General features: G+C 51.0%; 1 protein-coding gene across 3 annotated transcripts in view; it reads left to right on the top strand.

Moving 5' to 3' along the window:
* Positions 1-15,274, top strand: part of si:ch73-95l15.5 (uncharacterized) — a 59,623-nt gene that overhangs the window by 7,890 nt on the left and 36,459 nt on the right. For 2 of the 3 annotated variants that reach the window (XM_059957487.1, XM_059957486.1), the window contains exons 2-3: positions 10,752-11,721; positions 12,190-12,285. In XM_059957487.1, the coding sequence (XP_059813470.1) occupies positions 10,759-11,721; positions 12,190-12,285 (1,059 nt within the window). In that variant the 5' untranslated portion in view covers positions 10,752-10,758. Of the gene's footprint in view, positions 1-9,481; positions 9,600-10,751; positions 11,722-12,189; positions 12,286-15,274 lie in introns of all 3 variants that reach the window. The other variant, XM_059957485.1, reaches the window with a different exon arrangement.

Raw genomic sequence — 15,274 nt, 5'->3', positions numbered from 1 at the left:
CTGTCCGTCCTTTTCCCCCATCGTCCACTCTCCTCCGTCCCTTTCCCCCGTCGTCCACTCTCCTCTCCATCCCTTTTCCCCCGTCGTCCACTCTCCTCCGTCCTTTCCCCCCGTCGTCCACTCTCCTCTGCGTCCTTTTCCACCGTCGTCCACTCTCCTCTCCGTCCTTTCCCACCGTCGTCCACTCTCCTCTCCGTCCTTTCCCACCGTCGTCCACTCTCCTCTCCGTCCTTTTCCACCGTCGTCCACTCTCCTCTCCGTCCTTTTCTACCGTCGTCCACTCCCCTCTCCGTCCTTTCCCCCCGTCGTCCACTCTCCTCTCTGTCCTTTTCTACCATCGTCCACTCTCCTCTCCGTCCTTTTCCACTGTCGTCCACTCTCCTCTCCGTCCCTTTCCCCCGTCGTCCACTCTCCTCTCCGTCCTTTCCCCCCGTCGTCCACTCTCCTCTCCGTCCTTTCCCACCGTCGTCCACTCTCCTCTCCGTCCCTTTCCCCCGTCGTCCACTCTCCTCTCCGTCCCTTTCCCCCGTCGTCCACTCTCCTCTCCGTCCCTTTCCCCCCGTCGTCCACTCTCCTCCGTCCTTTCCCCCCGTCGTCCACTCTTCTCTCCGTCCTTTTCTACCGTCGTCCACTCCCCTCTCCGTCCTTTCCCCCCGTCGTCCACTCTCCTCTCCGTCCTTTCCCCCCGTCGTCCACTCTCCTCTCCGTCCTTTCCCCCCGTCGTCCACTCTCCTCTCCGTCCTTTCCCCCCGTCGTCCACTCCCCTCTCCGTCCTTTCCCCCCGTCGTCCAATCTCCTCTCCCTCCTTTTCTCCTGTGTTCCGCTCTCCTGTCCTACCAGGTTCCTTCCTGTCCAGCCCTTGGCCTTATCCAACAATGACCTCCCAACTCCCTCCCTCCCTCCCCACTCACCTGGCTTCACCGTTCACCTGCTGCTTGTCCTCCATCCCCTCTGCTCACTCTCTGTTTCTTGCTTCATCGCCTTTACAGTCCCAATAAATGGGTCTCGATCTGAAATACTCCCTCCATAGATGCCCCGCACTGCTCCCTCCAAGATGGGTGGGTGTGTGTGTGTGTGTGTGTGTGTGTGTGCATGTGTGTGTGTGCGTGCGTGTGTGCGTGTGCGTGCGTGTGTGTGTGTGCGTGTGGCTGCACAGTAATGGAACTGCCCTCACACACATAGCCTAGGCAATTGAGTCGTGAGTTCAATTCTGACTGGCAACTCCTGTTATTCTGCTGGTGATGAACAGTATTGGTCTCTGAGGTTGCCTTGGATTTATCGGCCGTGTGGAGGGGGATTCAGCTGGCGGGTATTAGCTTGCTCTCCATATCAGTCTGCCCTGGGTTATTTATCAGCCAGGTGAAAGGTAAGGAGGTGGGGCACTGGGAAGAAGGCAGGTAAGGAGAAGGAGTAATAAGCCAGGGTGGGGAGTTGAAGACGGAAAGGAATCTTCTGTTCTGTCACCTTCTAACTTGTCCTCTTTCCCCTCTCCCCGTTTTCTTATTCATCTTCCCCACCTCCTTTCCAGCTTGTGCTTGAGCCTACTCGGAAAAAGGCTATCTTAGATGGGGTGTTGTGTAATAATCCAGACCTTATTCGGGAGCTTAATGTAAAGGAACCCTCAGGAGACTGTGATCACGATATGATTGAACTCGTGCTGCAGTCTGAGAGGGAGAAGCATCAGTTCCATGTATCCGTATCTCAATGGAATGAAGTGAATTACAGAGGCATGAGAGAGGAGCTCGCCCCGGTGGATTGGAGGAGGATACCGGAGGGGATGACAGCAAAGCACAAATGGCTGAAGCTTTGGGAATAGGTCACAAGGTGCAGGAAAGATAGATCCCACTGAAGAATACTGGGAGATATGATGTGGTGGCCATTACAGAGACTTGGATGGCTCAGGGACAGGAATAGTTACTTCAACTGCCGGGTTTTAGATATTTCAGAAAGGACAGGGAGGGAGGCAAAAGAGGTGGGGTGTGGCACTGTTGATCAGAAATAGTATCATGTTTGCAGAAAAGGTGGACGTCATGGTGGGATTGTCTATGGAGTCTCTATGGGTGGAGGTTAGGAACAGGAAGGGGTCAATTACTTTACTGGGTGTTTTTTAGAGGCCGCCCAATAGTAACAGGGATATCGAGGAGCAGATAGGGAAACAGATCCTGGAAAGGTGTAATAATAACAGAGTTGTCGTGATGGGAGATGTTAATTTCCTTAATATAGATTAGCATCTCCCTAGAGTGAGGGGTTTAGATGTTTAGATGGGGTGGAGTTTGTTAGGTGTGTTCAGGAAGTTTTCTTGACAAAATATGTAGATAAGCCTACAAGAGGAGAGACTGTACTTGATTTTGTATTGGGAAATGAACCTGGTCAGGTGTCAGATCTCTCAGTGGGAGAGGATTTTGGAGATAGTGATCATAATTCCATCTCCTTTACAATAGCATTAGACAGAGATGGGAACAGACAAGTTAGAAAAGCGTTTAATTGGAATAAGGAGAATTATGAGGCTATCAGGCAGGAAATTGGAGGCTTAAATTGGAAACAGATGTTCTCAAGGAAAAGTACAGAAGAAATGTGGCAAATATTCAGGGAATATTTTTGTGGAGTTCTGCATAGGTACATTCCAATGAGACAGGGTACAGGAACGGTGGTGTACAAAGGCTGTAATAAATCTAGTCAAGAAGAAAAGAAAAGCTTACAAAAGGTTCAGAAAGCTAGATAATGATAGAGATCTAGAAGTTTATAAGGCTAATAGGAAGGAGCTTCAGAATGAAATTAGGAGAGCCAGAAGGGGCCATGAAGAGGCCTTAGCGAGCAGAATTAAGGAAAACCCCAAGGCATTCTACAAGTATGTGAAGAGCAAGAGGATAAGACGTGAGAGAATAGGACCAATCAAGTGTGACAGTGGGTAAGTGTGTATGGAACCGGAGGAAATAGCAGAGATACTTAATGAATACTCTACTTCAGTATTCACTATGGAAACGGCTCTTGGTGATAATAATGGTGACTTGCAGCAGATTGAAAAGCTTGAGCATGTAGATATTAAGAAAGAGGATGTACTGGAGCTTTTGGAAAGCATCAAGTTGGATAAGTCGCCGAGACCGGATGAGATGTACCCCAGGCTACTGTGGGAGGCGAGGGAGGAGATTGCTGAGCCTCTGGTAATGATCTTTGCATCATCAATGGGGATGGAACAGGTTCCAGAGGATTGGAGAGTTGTTCCTTTATTCAAGAAAGGGAGTAGAGATAGACCAGGAAATTATAGACCAGTGAGTCTTAGTGGTTGATAAATTCATGGAAAAGATCCTGAGAGGCAGGATGTATGTACAGGATGTATGTATGTATTTGGAGAGCTTGGAAGTAGTCAGCATGGCTTTGTCAAAGGCAGGTCCTGCCTTACGAGCCTGACTGAATTTTTTGAGGATGTGACTGAACACATTGATGAAGGAAGAGCAGTAGATGTAGTGTATATGGATTTCAGCAAGGCATTTGATAAGGTACCCCATGCAAGGCTTATTGAGAAAGTAAGGAGGCATGGGATCCAAGGGGACATTGCTTTGTGAATCCAGAACTGGCTTGTCCACAGAAGGCAAAGAGTAGTTGTAGACGGGTCATATTCTGCATGGAGGTTGATCACCAATGGAGTGGAATACGGATCTGTTCTTGGACCCTTATTCTTCGTGATTTTCATAAATTACCTGGATGAGGAAGTGGAGGGATGGGTTAGTAAATCTGCTGACAACACAAAGGTTGGAGGTGTTGTGGATAGTGTGGAGGGCTGTCAGAGGTTACAGTGGGACATTGATAGGATGCAAAACTAGGTTGAGAAATGGCAGATGGAGTTCAACCCAGATAAGTGTGAGGTGGTTCATTTTGGAAAGTCAAATATGATGGCAGAATATGGTATTAATGTCAGTGTGGAGGATCAGAGGGATCTTGGGGTCCGAATCCATAGGACACTCAAAGCAGCTGCACAGGTTGACTCTATGGTTAAGAAGGTGTGTGGTGTATTGGCCTTTATCAATAGTGGAATTGAATTTAGGAGCTGAGAGGTAATGTTGCAGCTATATAGGACCCTGGTCAGACCCCACTTGGAGTACTGTGCTCAGTTCTGGTCGCTTCACTACAAGAAGGACGTGGAAACCATAGAAAGGGTGCAGAGGAGATTTACAAGGATGTTGCCTGGATTGGGGAGCATGCCTTATGAGAATAGGTTGAGTGAACTCAGCCTTTTCTCCTTGGAGTGACAGAGGATAAGAGGTGACCTGATAGAGGTGTATAAGATGATGAGAGGCATTGATCGTGTGGTTAGTCAGAGGCTTTTTCCCAGGGCTGAAATGGTTGCCACAAGGGGACACAGGTTTAAGGTGTTGGGGAGTAGGTAGAGAGGAGATGTCAGGGGTAAGTTTTTTCTCTTGGAGAGTGGTGAGTGTGTGGAATGGGCTGCTGGCAATGGTGGTGGAGGCGGATATGATAGGGTTTTTTAAGAGTCTTTTGGAGAGGTACATGGAGCTTAGAAAAATAGAGGGCTATGGGTAAGTCTAGTAATTTCTAGGGTTGGGACATGTTCGGCACAACCTTGTGGGCTGAAGGGCCTGTATTGTGTTGTAGGTTTTCTGTGGCAGGGGTAGACAATCGCGGCTGACAAGGGAATTTCAGGGCTGCAGAAAAGCCAAGGAAAGGGCATATAGATTGGCAAAGGAAAGCAAGAATTTAGATGAGTCAGTAGCTTTTAAAAGCCAACAAAAAGCCAGTAAAAAAGCTCAAAGAAGGGAAAAGATATAATATGAGAGCAAACTCGTCAGTAATGTCAAGCAGGGTACTACGTTTTTTCAGTAATATAAAGAGTAAAAGGGAGGTTTGAATTGGACCACTGGAAAATGATGCTGGTGAGGAAGTGATGGGGGACAAAGGAATGGCAGATGAACTTAATGGGTACTTTGCATCAGTCCTCACTGTGGAATCACTAACAGTGTACCAGACGTCCATGAGTGTCAGGGAGCAGGAGTGAGAACCATTGCTATTACAAAGGAAAATGTGCCAGGCAAACTCAAAGGTCTTTAGGTGGGTAAGTTACCCGGACCAATGGACTACATCCCAGAGTCCTGAGAGAGGTTGCTGAAGAGATAATGGATGCATTGGTCATGATCTTTCAAGAACCACTTGATTCAGGCATGGCCCCAGAGGAGTGGAAAATTGCAAATGTCACTCTACCCTTTAAGAAGGAAGGAAGACAAAAGAAAGGAAATGAAAGGCCAAACACGAGGAAATCTGCAGATGCTGGAAATTCAAACAACACACACAAAATGCTGGTGGAACACAGCAGGCCAGGCAGCATCTACAGGGAGAAGCACTGGCGACGTTTTGGGCCGAGACCCTTCGCCAGGACTGTTGGCCTCACCTCAGTGGTTGGGAAAGTGCTGGAGTCCATTATTAAGGACGAGGTTTCAGGCTACTTGGAGAGTAATGATAAAATAAGTTAAAGTCAGCATGGTATCTGTCAAGGGAAATCTTGCCTGCCAAAATCTGTTGGGAGTTCTTCAAGGAATTAACAAGCAGGGTGGACAAAGGAGAGGCAGTGGATGTCATTTACTTGGATTTTCAGAAGGCGTTTGATAAAGTGCCACACATGAGGCTGCTAAACAAGATAAAATCCTCTGGCATTACAGGAAAGAAACTGGCGTGGATAGAGGAATGGCTGACAGGCAGGAGGCAGCGAGTTTCTGGTTGGCTTCTGGTGACTAGTGATATTCCTCGGGGGTCATTATTGGGACAACTACTTTTCACATTGTTTGTCAGTGATTTGGATAATGGAATTGGTGGGTTTGTGGCAAAGTTTGCAGATGATACAAAGATTGGTGGAGGGGTAGGGAGTGCTGAGGAAGCAATGTGATTGCAGCAGGACTTAGACAGATTGGAAGAATGAGCAAAATAGTGGCAGATGGAATACAGTGCTGGGAAATGTATGATAATGCATTTTGGTAAAAGGAACAATAGTGCAGACTGTTATCTAAATGGGGAGAAGGTTCAAACATCAGAGGTGCAGAGGGACTTAGGAGTCCTCGTGCAAGACTCCCAGGTTAATTTACAGTATGAGTCTATGGTAAAGAAGGCAAATGCAATGCTGGCAATTATTTTAAGGGGGATTAGAATATAAAAATAAGGAGATAATGCTGAGGCTTTATCAGACATGAGTCAGGCCGCACTTGGAATATTGTCAACAGTTTCAGGCCCCATATCTCAGAAGGATGTGCTGTCATTGGAGAGAGTCCAGAGGAGATTCACCAGGATGACTCTGGGAATGAAGGGGTTAACATATGAGGAGCGTTTGGCAGCTTTGGGCCTGTACTCACTGGAATTTAGAAGAATGCATAGGGATCTCATTGAAACCTACTGAATGTTGAAAGTACTCGATAAGGTGGATGTGGAGAGGATATTTCCCATGGTGGGGGTATCCAGAGCTAGAGGGCATAGCCTCGAGATTGAGGGGCGACCTTTTAGAATAGAGGTATGGAGGAGATTTTTTTAGCGAGAGAGTGGTGAATCTGTGGAATGCTCTGCCACAGACTGTGGTGGAGGCCTAGTCCATGGGTGTATATAAAACAGAAGGTGATAGATTCCTGATTGGTTGGGGCATCAAGGGATATCTTGAGAGGGCAGGTGTATGGGGTTGAATGGGATCCGGGATCAGCTACTATGAAATGGCCGAGCAGACTTGATGGGCTGAATGGCCTAATTCTGCACCTATGCCTTATGGATCCACCCTCTTCATTCCCCGATAACCAGAGTTATAAATCATTCTAACAATAAGAGTCGTGATGTTCTGTTGACATTATGTAAGAAGCCGTTGTGGCCAAATTTGGAATATTTAATTACTTCACAATACAGCGTGGAACAGACCCTTATGAAACAACGAGCTACACATTCAGCAATGACCAATTTACCGTCGGTCCAATCACAGGACCGTTTACAATGGCCAATTTACCATCAGTCCAATCACAGGACCGTTTACAATGACTAATTTACCATCAGTCCAATCACGGACAGTTTACAATGGCCAATTTACCATCAGTCCAATCACAGGACCATTTACAATGGCCAATTTACCATCAGTCCAATCACAGGACCATTTACAATGGCCAATTTACCATCAGTCCAATCACAGGACCATTTACAATGGCCAATTTACCATCAGTCCAATCACGGGACCGTTTACAATGGCCAATTTACCATCAGTCCAATCACAGGACCGTTTACAATGATCAATTTGCCTACTAACTGATCTGTATTTGGCCTGTGCATGGAAACACACATGGTTCCGGGGAGGTCATACAAATTCCTTACAGACACAACAGAAAGTTGTGGGTTGTGGTGGCTGGAGGTCAATCATCTCATCCTCAGGACATCACTGCAGGAGCTCCTCAGGGAAGTGTCCTAGGACCAACCATCTTCAGCTGCTTTATCAATGACCTTCCTTCGTTCATAAGGTCAGAAGTGGGGATGTTCACAGATGACTGCACAATGTTCTGCATTTTTCTTGACTGCTCAGATAGTGAAGCAGTTCATTGCCAAATGCAGCAGCCCTGGACAATATCCAGGCTTGGGCTGACAAGTGACAAATGACATTCGAGCCACACAAGTGCCAGGCAATGACCAGAGGGTCTAACCATCATCCCTTGGCAATCAGAGGCATCAGCATCTGGATCCTCTCCAATGCCAGCACGTCTTTTAGCTAAGGGGTCAAGGGCTCACTGCTCATAATACCCGAAGCAGTCTGACCAATTCCTCAACATTACATCTTTGTTTTTATGTCCCAGTCCTCTCGATATGTATGCTAACATTTCATTTGCCTGCCTTAGGAAATCTTACATGAGGACTCCCAAACCTCTTCTGATTTCTGAAATTTCTCCCCATTTATTTCTTCTACCAAAGTGAGTGACCAAACACTTCACAACACTATATTCCATCGCCATTTCTTTGTCCATTCCTAATCTATCCAAGTCCTTCAGTATCTTCATATTGTCCACAAAGCTACCAACTTAGTCATCACTGATGTACAACGTGAAAAGAATCGGTCACAACACCGACCCCCCGGGAACACCACTTGTCCCTGGCAGCCGATCAGAAAAGTCCTTCTGCAAGAATCGTAGGACCAGTTCAGAGTGGTGCTGAGTGAAGTTATCCACTCTGCTTCAGGAGCCTGATGGTTGTAGGGTAATAACTATTCCTGAGCCTGCTCGTGTGGGACCGAAGGCTCCTGTACCTCCTGCCTGATGATGGCAGTGAGAGGAGAGCCTGTGATGGATGGTGGGTTCCTTTATGGTCGATGCTGTGTTCTTACGGAGCACTTCTTGTAGATGTGCTTATTGGTGGGGAGGGCTTTCCCTGTGATGGGCTGGGCTTTCTGTAGTCTATCCCACTCCTGGGCTTTGGTGTTTCCATACCAACGGAACCAACTAACACTCCTACCACCTACTCAATTGCATTTCCTAAGATCACACCACGTGCCATCCTGTCCCTAGAAGGACTCTCTATATTCTGGCATCAGAGAGGGTTGAGAGAAAGTTCACAAGAATTATTCCAGGAATGAAAGGGTTAATGTTTGAGGCGCATTTGATGGCTCTCGGCCTGAACCCACTGGAGTTGAGAGGAGTTGGGGAAGATGTCATTGAAATCTCTCTAATATTCAAAGGCCTAGACAGAGTGGATATACAGAGGATGTGTCCTATAGTGGAGGAGTCTGGGACCAGAGGACACAGATAGAATGGAAGTGGAGAGGATGTTTCCTATAGTGTAGGTGTCTAGGACCAGAGGACACAGATAGAGTGGATGTGGAGAGGATGTTTCCTGTAGTGGGGGATTCTAGGACCAGAGGACACAGATAGAGTGGATGTGGAGAGGATGTTTCCTATAGTGGGAGAGTCTAGGACCAGAGGACACAGATAGAGTGGATGTGGAGAGGACGTTTCCTATAGTGGGGGAGTCCAGGACCAGAGGGCACAGCCTCAGAATAGAGGGACATCCAATGAGAACACAGATGAGGAACTGAAGTCCGGGGAGAGCCCCGTGGTTTAGCATAGTTCAGTGCTGAGCCAAGTAAATGCTGTGCAGGCATTGAGCTGCATCAGCCTGTCCCTCGCCTCAGGCCCTGACACCCTGATCTTATAAATCTGCCTAAATATGGGTTTGATTGCCTTGAAATGCTCTGGGGCCAGGACCCCACCTCCTCAATTCAGCCCAGCGCTTAAATCACCATGCAAACTTCGGCCCGACCTGCTCTGGAGCCTGGACCTCTCTGACCCAATCCAACCTGTACCTGACCTTTCCGATCTGGCACGGCACCTAAATCAACAGAGCCTCAGGTCTTCCTCTCCTCGCCTCAGCTCTACCACATCGGGTTGCCTTCGTCCGAAGGGAAGCCACAGACTATTGTTTGGCAGAAAAAGTGTGACGAGTAAAGTTGTTTTCCTTCTTTCATTAGACACCAACAGAAATCGCTGAAGTTCACAAGCAGCATCCTGAACCAGAGGAATAAATGTCAGCACGTTCTCCAGCACTGTTCACAATACTCCGAGGGAGGGAAGCCTCGCCAATACCTCGTAAAGCCTCATCATTACATGCTTGTTTTTACATTCCAGTCCTCTCAAAATTAATATTGACATTATATTTGCCTTCCTCTGCACAAACTCAAGCTGCAAGTTAACCCTCTGGGTACTCTCAAGTCTGTGCACCTCGGAGTTTTGGATTTTCTCCCAATTTCTACGCATCTGTTCCTTCTATCGAAACACCTGACACTTCTTCACACGTTCTCCTCACCTCCTCCTCTGCAGCCTCCGGGCTTTCTCAACACTAACCGTCCCTCCACCATTCTCCATATCGTCCGCACACTTGGCCAAAGAGCCAAATCATTGACAAGCCACGTAAGAAGAAGTGGGCCCAACAGCACTCGTCACCGGCAGCCAGTCAGAACAGGTTCCTTCTACCTTTCATTGGCCAATCGTCACTCGTCCTTTTACCTTTCATTGGCCAATCGTCACTCGTCCTTTTACCTTTCATTGGCCAATCAGCCAATGCTCTGTCCATGACATCTTTCCTGTAGTACCATGGGCTCTTACCTTGCTTGTCAGCCTCGTGTCAAAGGCCTTCTGACAACCCAATACACAACATCAATTCATCTATTCTGCTTGTTATTTCTTCAAAGAATTCCAACCTATTTGTCTGGCAAGATTTTCCTTTGTGCAAACTACAGCCTGTTTTATCATGTACCTCCAAGTACCACAAAGCCTCATCCTTGTTAACAACATCTTTCAATTTTTGAATTTTATTTCGAGATACCTCTGGCCCCCCCCCCCCGAGCTGTGCAGACCCAGTAACCCAGCTATTTAATTCGAGCCTAATCACAGGGCAGCTTTGCTTGGTCATTGCATGGGGGCCGTGCAATCTGAATGGGCAGAGTTGTGGTGGGGGGGGTGAGCGAGGAGACCAGAGCAGCTGGAGGAAACCCAAGTGGCCACGGGGCAGCGTGTACAAACTCCTGACTGAACTCTGAACTCTGGAATGGCCTGAGCTGAAAACCACTGCTGCAGTGGCAATAAGGATCTCTTTAGACGGGCACATGCATGATAGAAACACGGGGCAGTACGTGGGAGGGAAGAGTAGGTTAAAGGGTCAGCACGGCATTGTGGGCTGAAGGGCCTGATCTGCCTGTTGTTTGCAGAGGATAACGCCTCTCTCCTCATTACTCCTCCCAGGTGAGCGATGAAGGACGTCTGCCGGGTGTGTGGCACCGAGCTGAAGGGAAACCAGAGGCGATGGATCTTCAGTGCCCGGTCCGCGGTGGACCTACGGGTAGTGCTGTCCCACGTGCTGGGCCGCCGGCTTGGCCGAGGCGACGGCGAGGGGGAGTTCCTCTGCGGCAAGTGTGCCGCGGCCCTGGAGAGGCTGCACCGCTTCGACGGCGTCGTCGCCCGCGTGCAGGCGCTCTCGGTGGAGAGGGTGCGCCGGCTGCTGACGGAGAGGGGGCGTCTGGCCGAGCTCCTGCGCCACCTGCACGGCCAGGCGCCGGCCGGCGATCCGGGAGACCGGGAGCTGGCGGAGCACGACTACGCGTCGTTGTTGCGGGACGACATGAGCCTGGCAGGGTACGAGTGCTGGTCGGAGGCCAGTGAAGCCGAGGCGGACCGCTGCTCCTGCCCGGACCACCGATGTCTCGGCTGCAGCGCCTTCCGCGTGTCCGATTACGAGTACGACGCCGTGTGCCCGGTCCCGCGCCGGCTGGCCCGCGCCCTGGCCGCCGGGCACCTGGCCCGCAGCAAGTCCATCAGCGAGCTGGCAGGCGCCAGCCACTCCCCTGCCAGCCCTGGGGCCTCCCCCTGGCTCGGCCGTCCATTCCCGGTGGCCCGATCCCTCTCCACCTCCTCGCTGGGGGCAGCCAGCTGCTCCGGCTGGGACTCGGACGCGGGCAGTGACAGTCCGGCTTTACCCGATGACCAGGCTGGGCCCAGCCTGGAGCAGAATCTGGCAGACCTGGCCCGGCAGCTGGAGGCTGCCTTCTATCGGCCTGTCCGAGCCCTGCGGCACAGCAGGATCCCAGTACTGGTCAGGGACGGTGCCAGGCCGACAGTGAGTGGTTTGGACACCCCGAGGCAGAGGCTCAGCTACACTGATGACGAGGAGAGAGTGCTGGAGATGTGGGACGAGTACCGACCCCTCAACCTCGAGGTAATTGTTCAAACTCATATTGGAGACGCCGCGGCTGAAGAGTGAGGAGTGGGGAGGCATGTAGGGAGGGAGGGGGTAAATGGGGAGTGGAGGCAGGGAGGGAGGAGGAAGGCGGAGGGGCAGCTGTTCAGTTTCCGACAGGACCCTAAAACTCTGTGTCTGTGAACCCCACCTTCCCTACACCCCACACCATTTCTGTCACCCCACTCCTCAAGACTCTGCACTCGTCCCCGTGGCAGTGATCCCTCCAGCCCCCACACACCCCCATCTCTGGAAAGCCAGCTGGACCTACATCCCTCCCTGTCTGTAACGCCCTCCCGTCTCAGTGACCTCCTCCTAGCTCTGCACCACCCCCCCCGTCTCTGTGCCTCTGTGTGGAGTGGGGTATTTGGCAGTGGGGGGGGGGAGCTGCCTTGGTGCAGCCTGGTGATGCTCTGTTTCTAATCCTCCCCTCCCCTCCCATCTCAGAAGTTAATTCAACCCCAACACAAGCCCGGAATCCCGAGCCAGGTCAACGAGCAGCGAAAGGTGGGAAAAGCGGAGGAGACCCTCGTCACAGAGAAGGTGAGCCATGAATTCCGTCATCCCAGCCCTGGATCCAAATACCTCCCCGACCAGGACATCTCCCTGAATGGCAGAGAGCACGGGCAGCCCTCCATTTCCCTCATAGTCATGTGCCCTCTGCCGACAGTCCATATCCCTCCATTTCCCTCAGTCACGTGCCCTCTGCCGACACAGTGTCCATATCCCTCCATTTCCCTCACAGTCACGTGCCCTCTGCCGACACAGTCCATATCCCTCCATTTCCCTCACAGTCACGTGCCCTCTGCCGACACAGTCCATATCCCTCCATTTCCCTCACAGTCACGTGCCCTCTGCCGACACAGTCCATATCCCTCCATTTCCCTCACAGTCACGTGCCCTGTTCCGACACAGTCCATATCCCTCCATTTCCCTCACAGTCACGTACCCTCTGCCGACACAGTCCATATCCCTCCATTTCCCTCACAGTCACGTACCCTCTGCCGACTCAGTCCATATCCCTCCATTTCCCTCAGTCACGTGCACTCTGCCGACACAGTCCATATCCCTCCATTTCCCTCTCAGTCACGTGCCCTCTGCCGACACAGTGTCCATATCCCTCCATTTCCCTCAGTCACGTACCCTCTGCCGACACAGTCCATATCCCTCCATTTCCCTCACAGTCATGTGCCCTCAGCCGACACAGTCCATATCCCTCCATTTCCCTCACAGTCACGTGCCCTCTGCCGACACAATGTCCATATCCCTCCATTTCCCTCAGTCACGTACCCTCTGCCGACACAGTCCATATCCCTCCATTTCCCTCAGTCACGTACCCTCTGCCGACACAGTCCATATCCCTCCATTTCCCTCAGTCACGTACCCTCTACCGACACAATGTCCATATCCCTCCATTTCCCTCAGTCACGTACCCTCTACCGACACAATGTCCATATCCCTCCATTTCCCTCACAGTCACGTGCCCTCTGCCGACACAGTCCATATCCCTCCATTTCCCTCACAGTCACGTACCCTCTGCCAACACAATGTCCATATCCCTCCATTTCCCTCAGTCACGTGCTCTCTGCCGACACAGTCCATATCCCTCCATTTCCCTCACAGTCACGTGCCCTCTGCCGACACAGTCCATATCCCTCCATTTCCCTCAGTCACGTACCCTCTGCCAACACAATGTCCATATCCCTCCATTTCCCTCAGTCACGTGCTCTCTGCCGACACAGTCCATATCCCTCCATTTCCCTCACAGTCACGTGCCCTCTGCCGACACAGTCCATATCCCTCCATTTCCCTCAGTCACGTGCCCTCTGCCGACACAGTCCATATCCCTCCATTTCCCTCAGTCACGTTCCCTCTGCCGACACAGTCCATATCCCTCCATTTCCCTGACAGTCACGTACCCTCTGCCGACACAATGTCAATATCCCTCCATTTCCCTCAGTCACGTGCCCTCTGCCAACACAGTCCATATCCCTCCATTTCCCTCAGTCACGTGCCCTCTGCCGACTCAATGTCCATATCCCTCCATTTCCTTCAGTCACGTACACTCTGCCGACACAATGTCCGTATCCCTCCATTTCCCTCAGTCACGTACCCTCTGCCGACACAGTCCATATCCCTCCATTTCCCTCAGTCACGTACCCTCTGCCGACACAATGTCCGTATCCCTCCATTTCCCTCACAGTCACGTGCCCTCTGCTGACACAATGTCCGTATCCCTCCATTTCCCTCACAGTCACGTACCCTCTGCCGACACAATGTCCGTATCCCTCCATTTCCCTCAGTCACGTACCCTCTGCCGACACAATGTCCATATCCCTCCATTTCCCTCAGTCACGTGCCCTCTGCCAACACAGTGTCCATATCCCTCCATTTCCCTCAGTCACGTACCCTCTGCCGACACAGTGTCCATATCCCTCCATTTCCCTCTCAGTCACGTGCCCTCTGCCGACACAGTCCATATCCCTCCATTTCCCTCAGTCACGTGCCCTCTGCCGACACAGTCCATATCCCTCCATTTCCCTCTCAGTCTCGTACCCTCTGCCGACACAGTCCATATCCCTCCATTTCCCTCAGTCACGTACCCTCTGCCGACACAGTGTCCATATCCCTCCATTTCCCTCACAGTCACGTACCCTCTGCCGACACAGTGTCCATATCCCTCCATTTCCCTCTCAGTCACGTACCCTCTGCCGACACAGTGTCCATATCCCTCCATTTCCCTCACAGTCATGTGCCCTCAGCCGACACAGTCCATATCCCTCCATTTCCCTCACAGTCACGTACCCTCTGCCGACACAATGTCCATATCCCTCCATTTCCCTCAGTCACGTACCCTCTGCCGACACAGTCCATATCCCTCCATTTCCCTCAGTCACGTGCCCTCTGCTGACACAATGTCCGTATCCCTCCATTTCCCTCACAGTCACGTGCCCTCTGCCGACACAGTCCATATCCCTCCATTTCCCTCAGTCACGTGCCCTCTGCTGACACAATGTCCGTATCCCTCCATTTCCCTCAGTCACGTACCCTCTGCCGACACAGTCCATATCCCTCCATTTCCCTCAGTCACGTACCCTCTGCCGACACAGTCCATATCCCTCCATTTCCCTCAGTCACGTGCCCTCTGCTGACACAATGTCCGTATCCCTCCATTTCCCTCACAGTCACGTACCCTCTGCCGACACAATGTCCATATCCCTCCATTTCCCTCAGTCACGTACCCTCTGCCGACACAGTCCATATCCCTCCATTTCCCTCAGTCACGTGCCCTCTGCTGACACAATGTCCGTATCCCTCCATTTCCCTCACAGTCACGTGCCCTCTGCCGACACAGTCCATATCCCTCCATTTCCCTCACAGTCACGTGCCCTCTGCTGACACAATGTCCGTATCCCTCCATTTCCCTCACAGTCACGTGCCCTCTGCCGACACAGTCCATATCCCTCCATTTCCCTCAGTCACGTACCCTCTGCCGACACAGTCCATATCCCTCCATTTCCCTCACAGTCAC

The sequence above is a fragment of the Hypanus sabinus genome (assembly GCF_030144855.1).
Source record: "Hypanus sabinus isolate sHypSab1 chromosome 5 unlocalized genomic scaffold, sHypSab1.hap1 SUPER_5_unloc_1, whole genome shotgun sequence".
NCBI lineage: Eukaryota > Metazoa > Chordata > Chondrichthyes > Myliobatiformes > Dasyatidae > Hypanus > Hypanus sabinus.
This window is presented reverse-complemented; position numbering and strand designations above follow the sequence as displayed.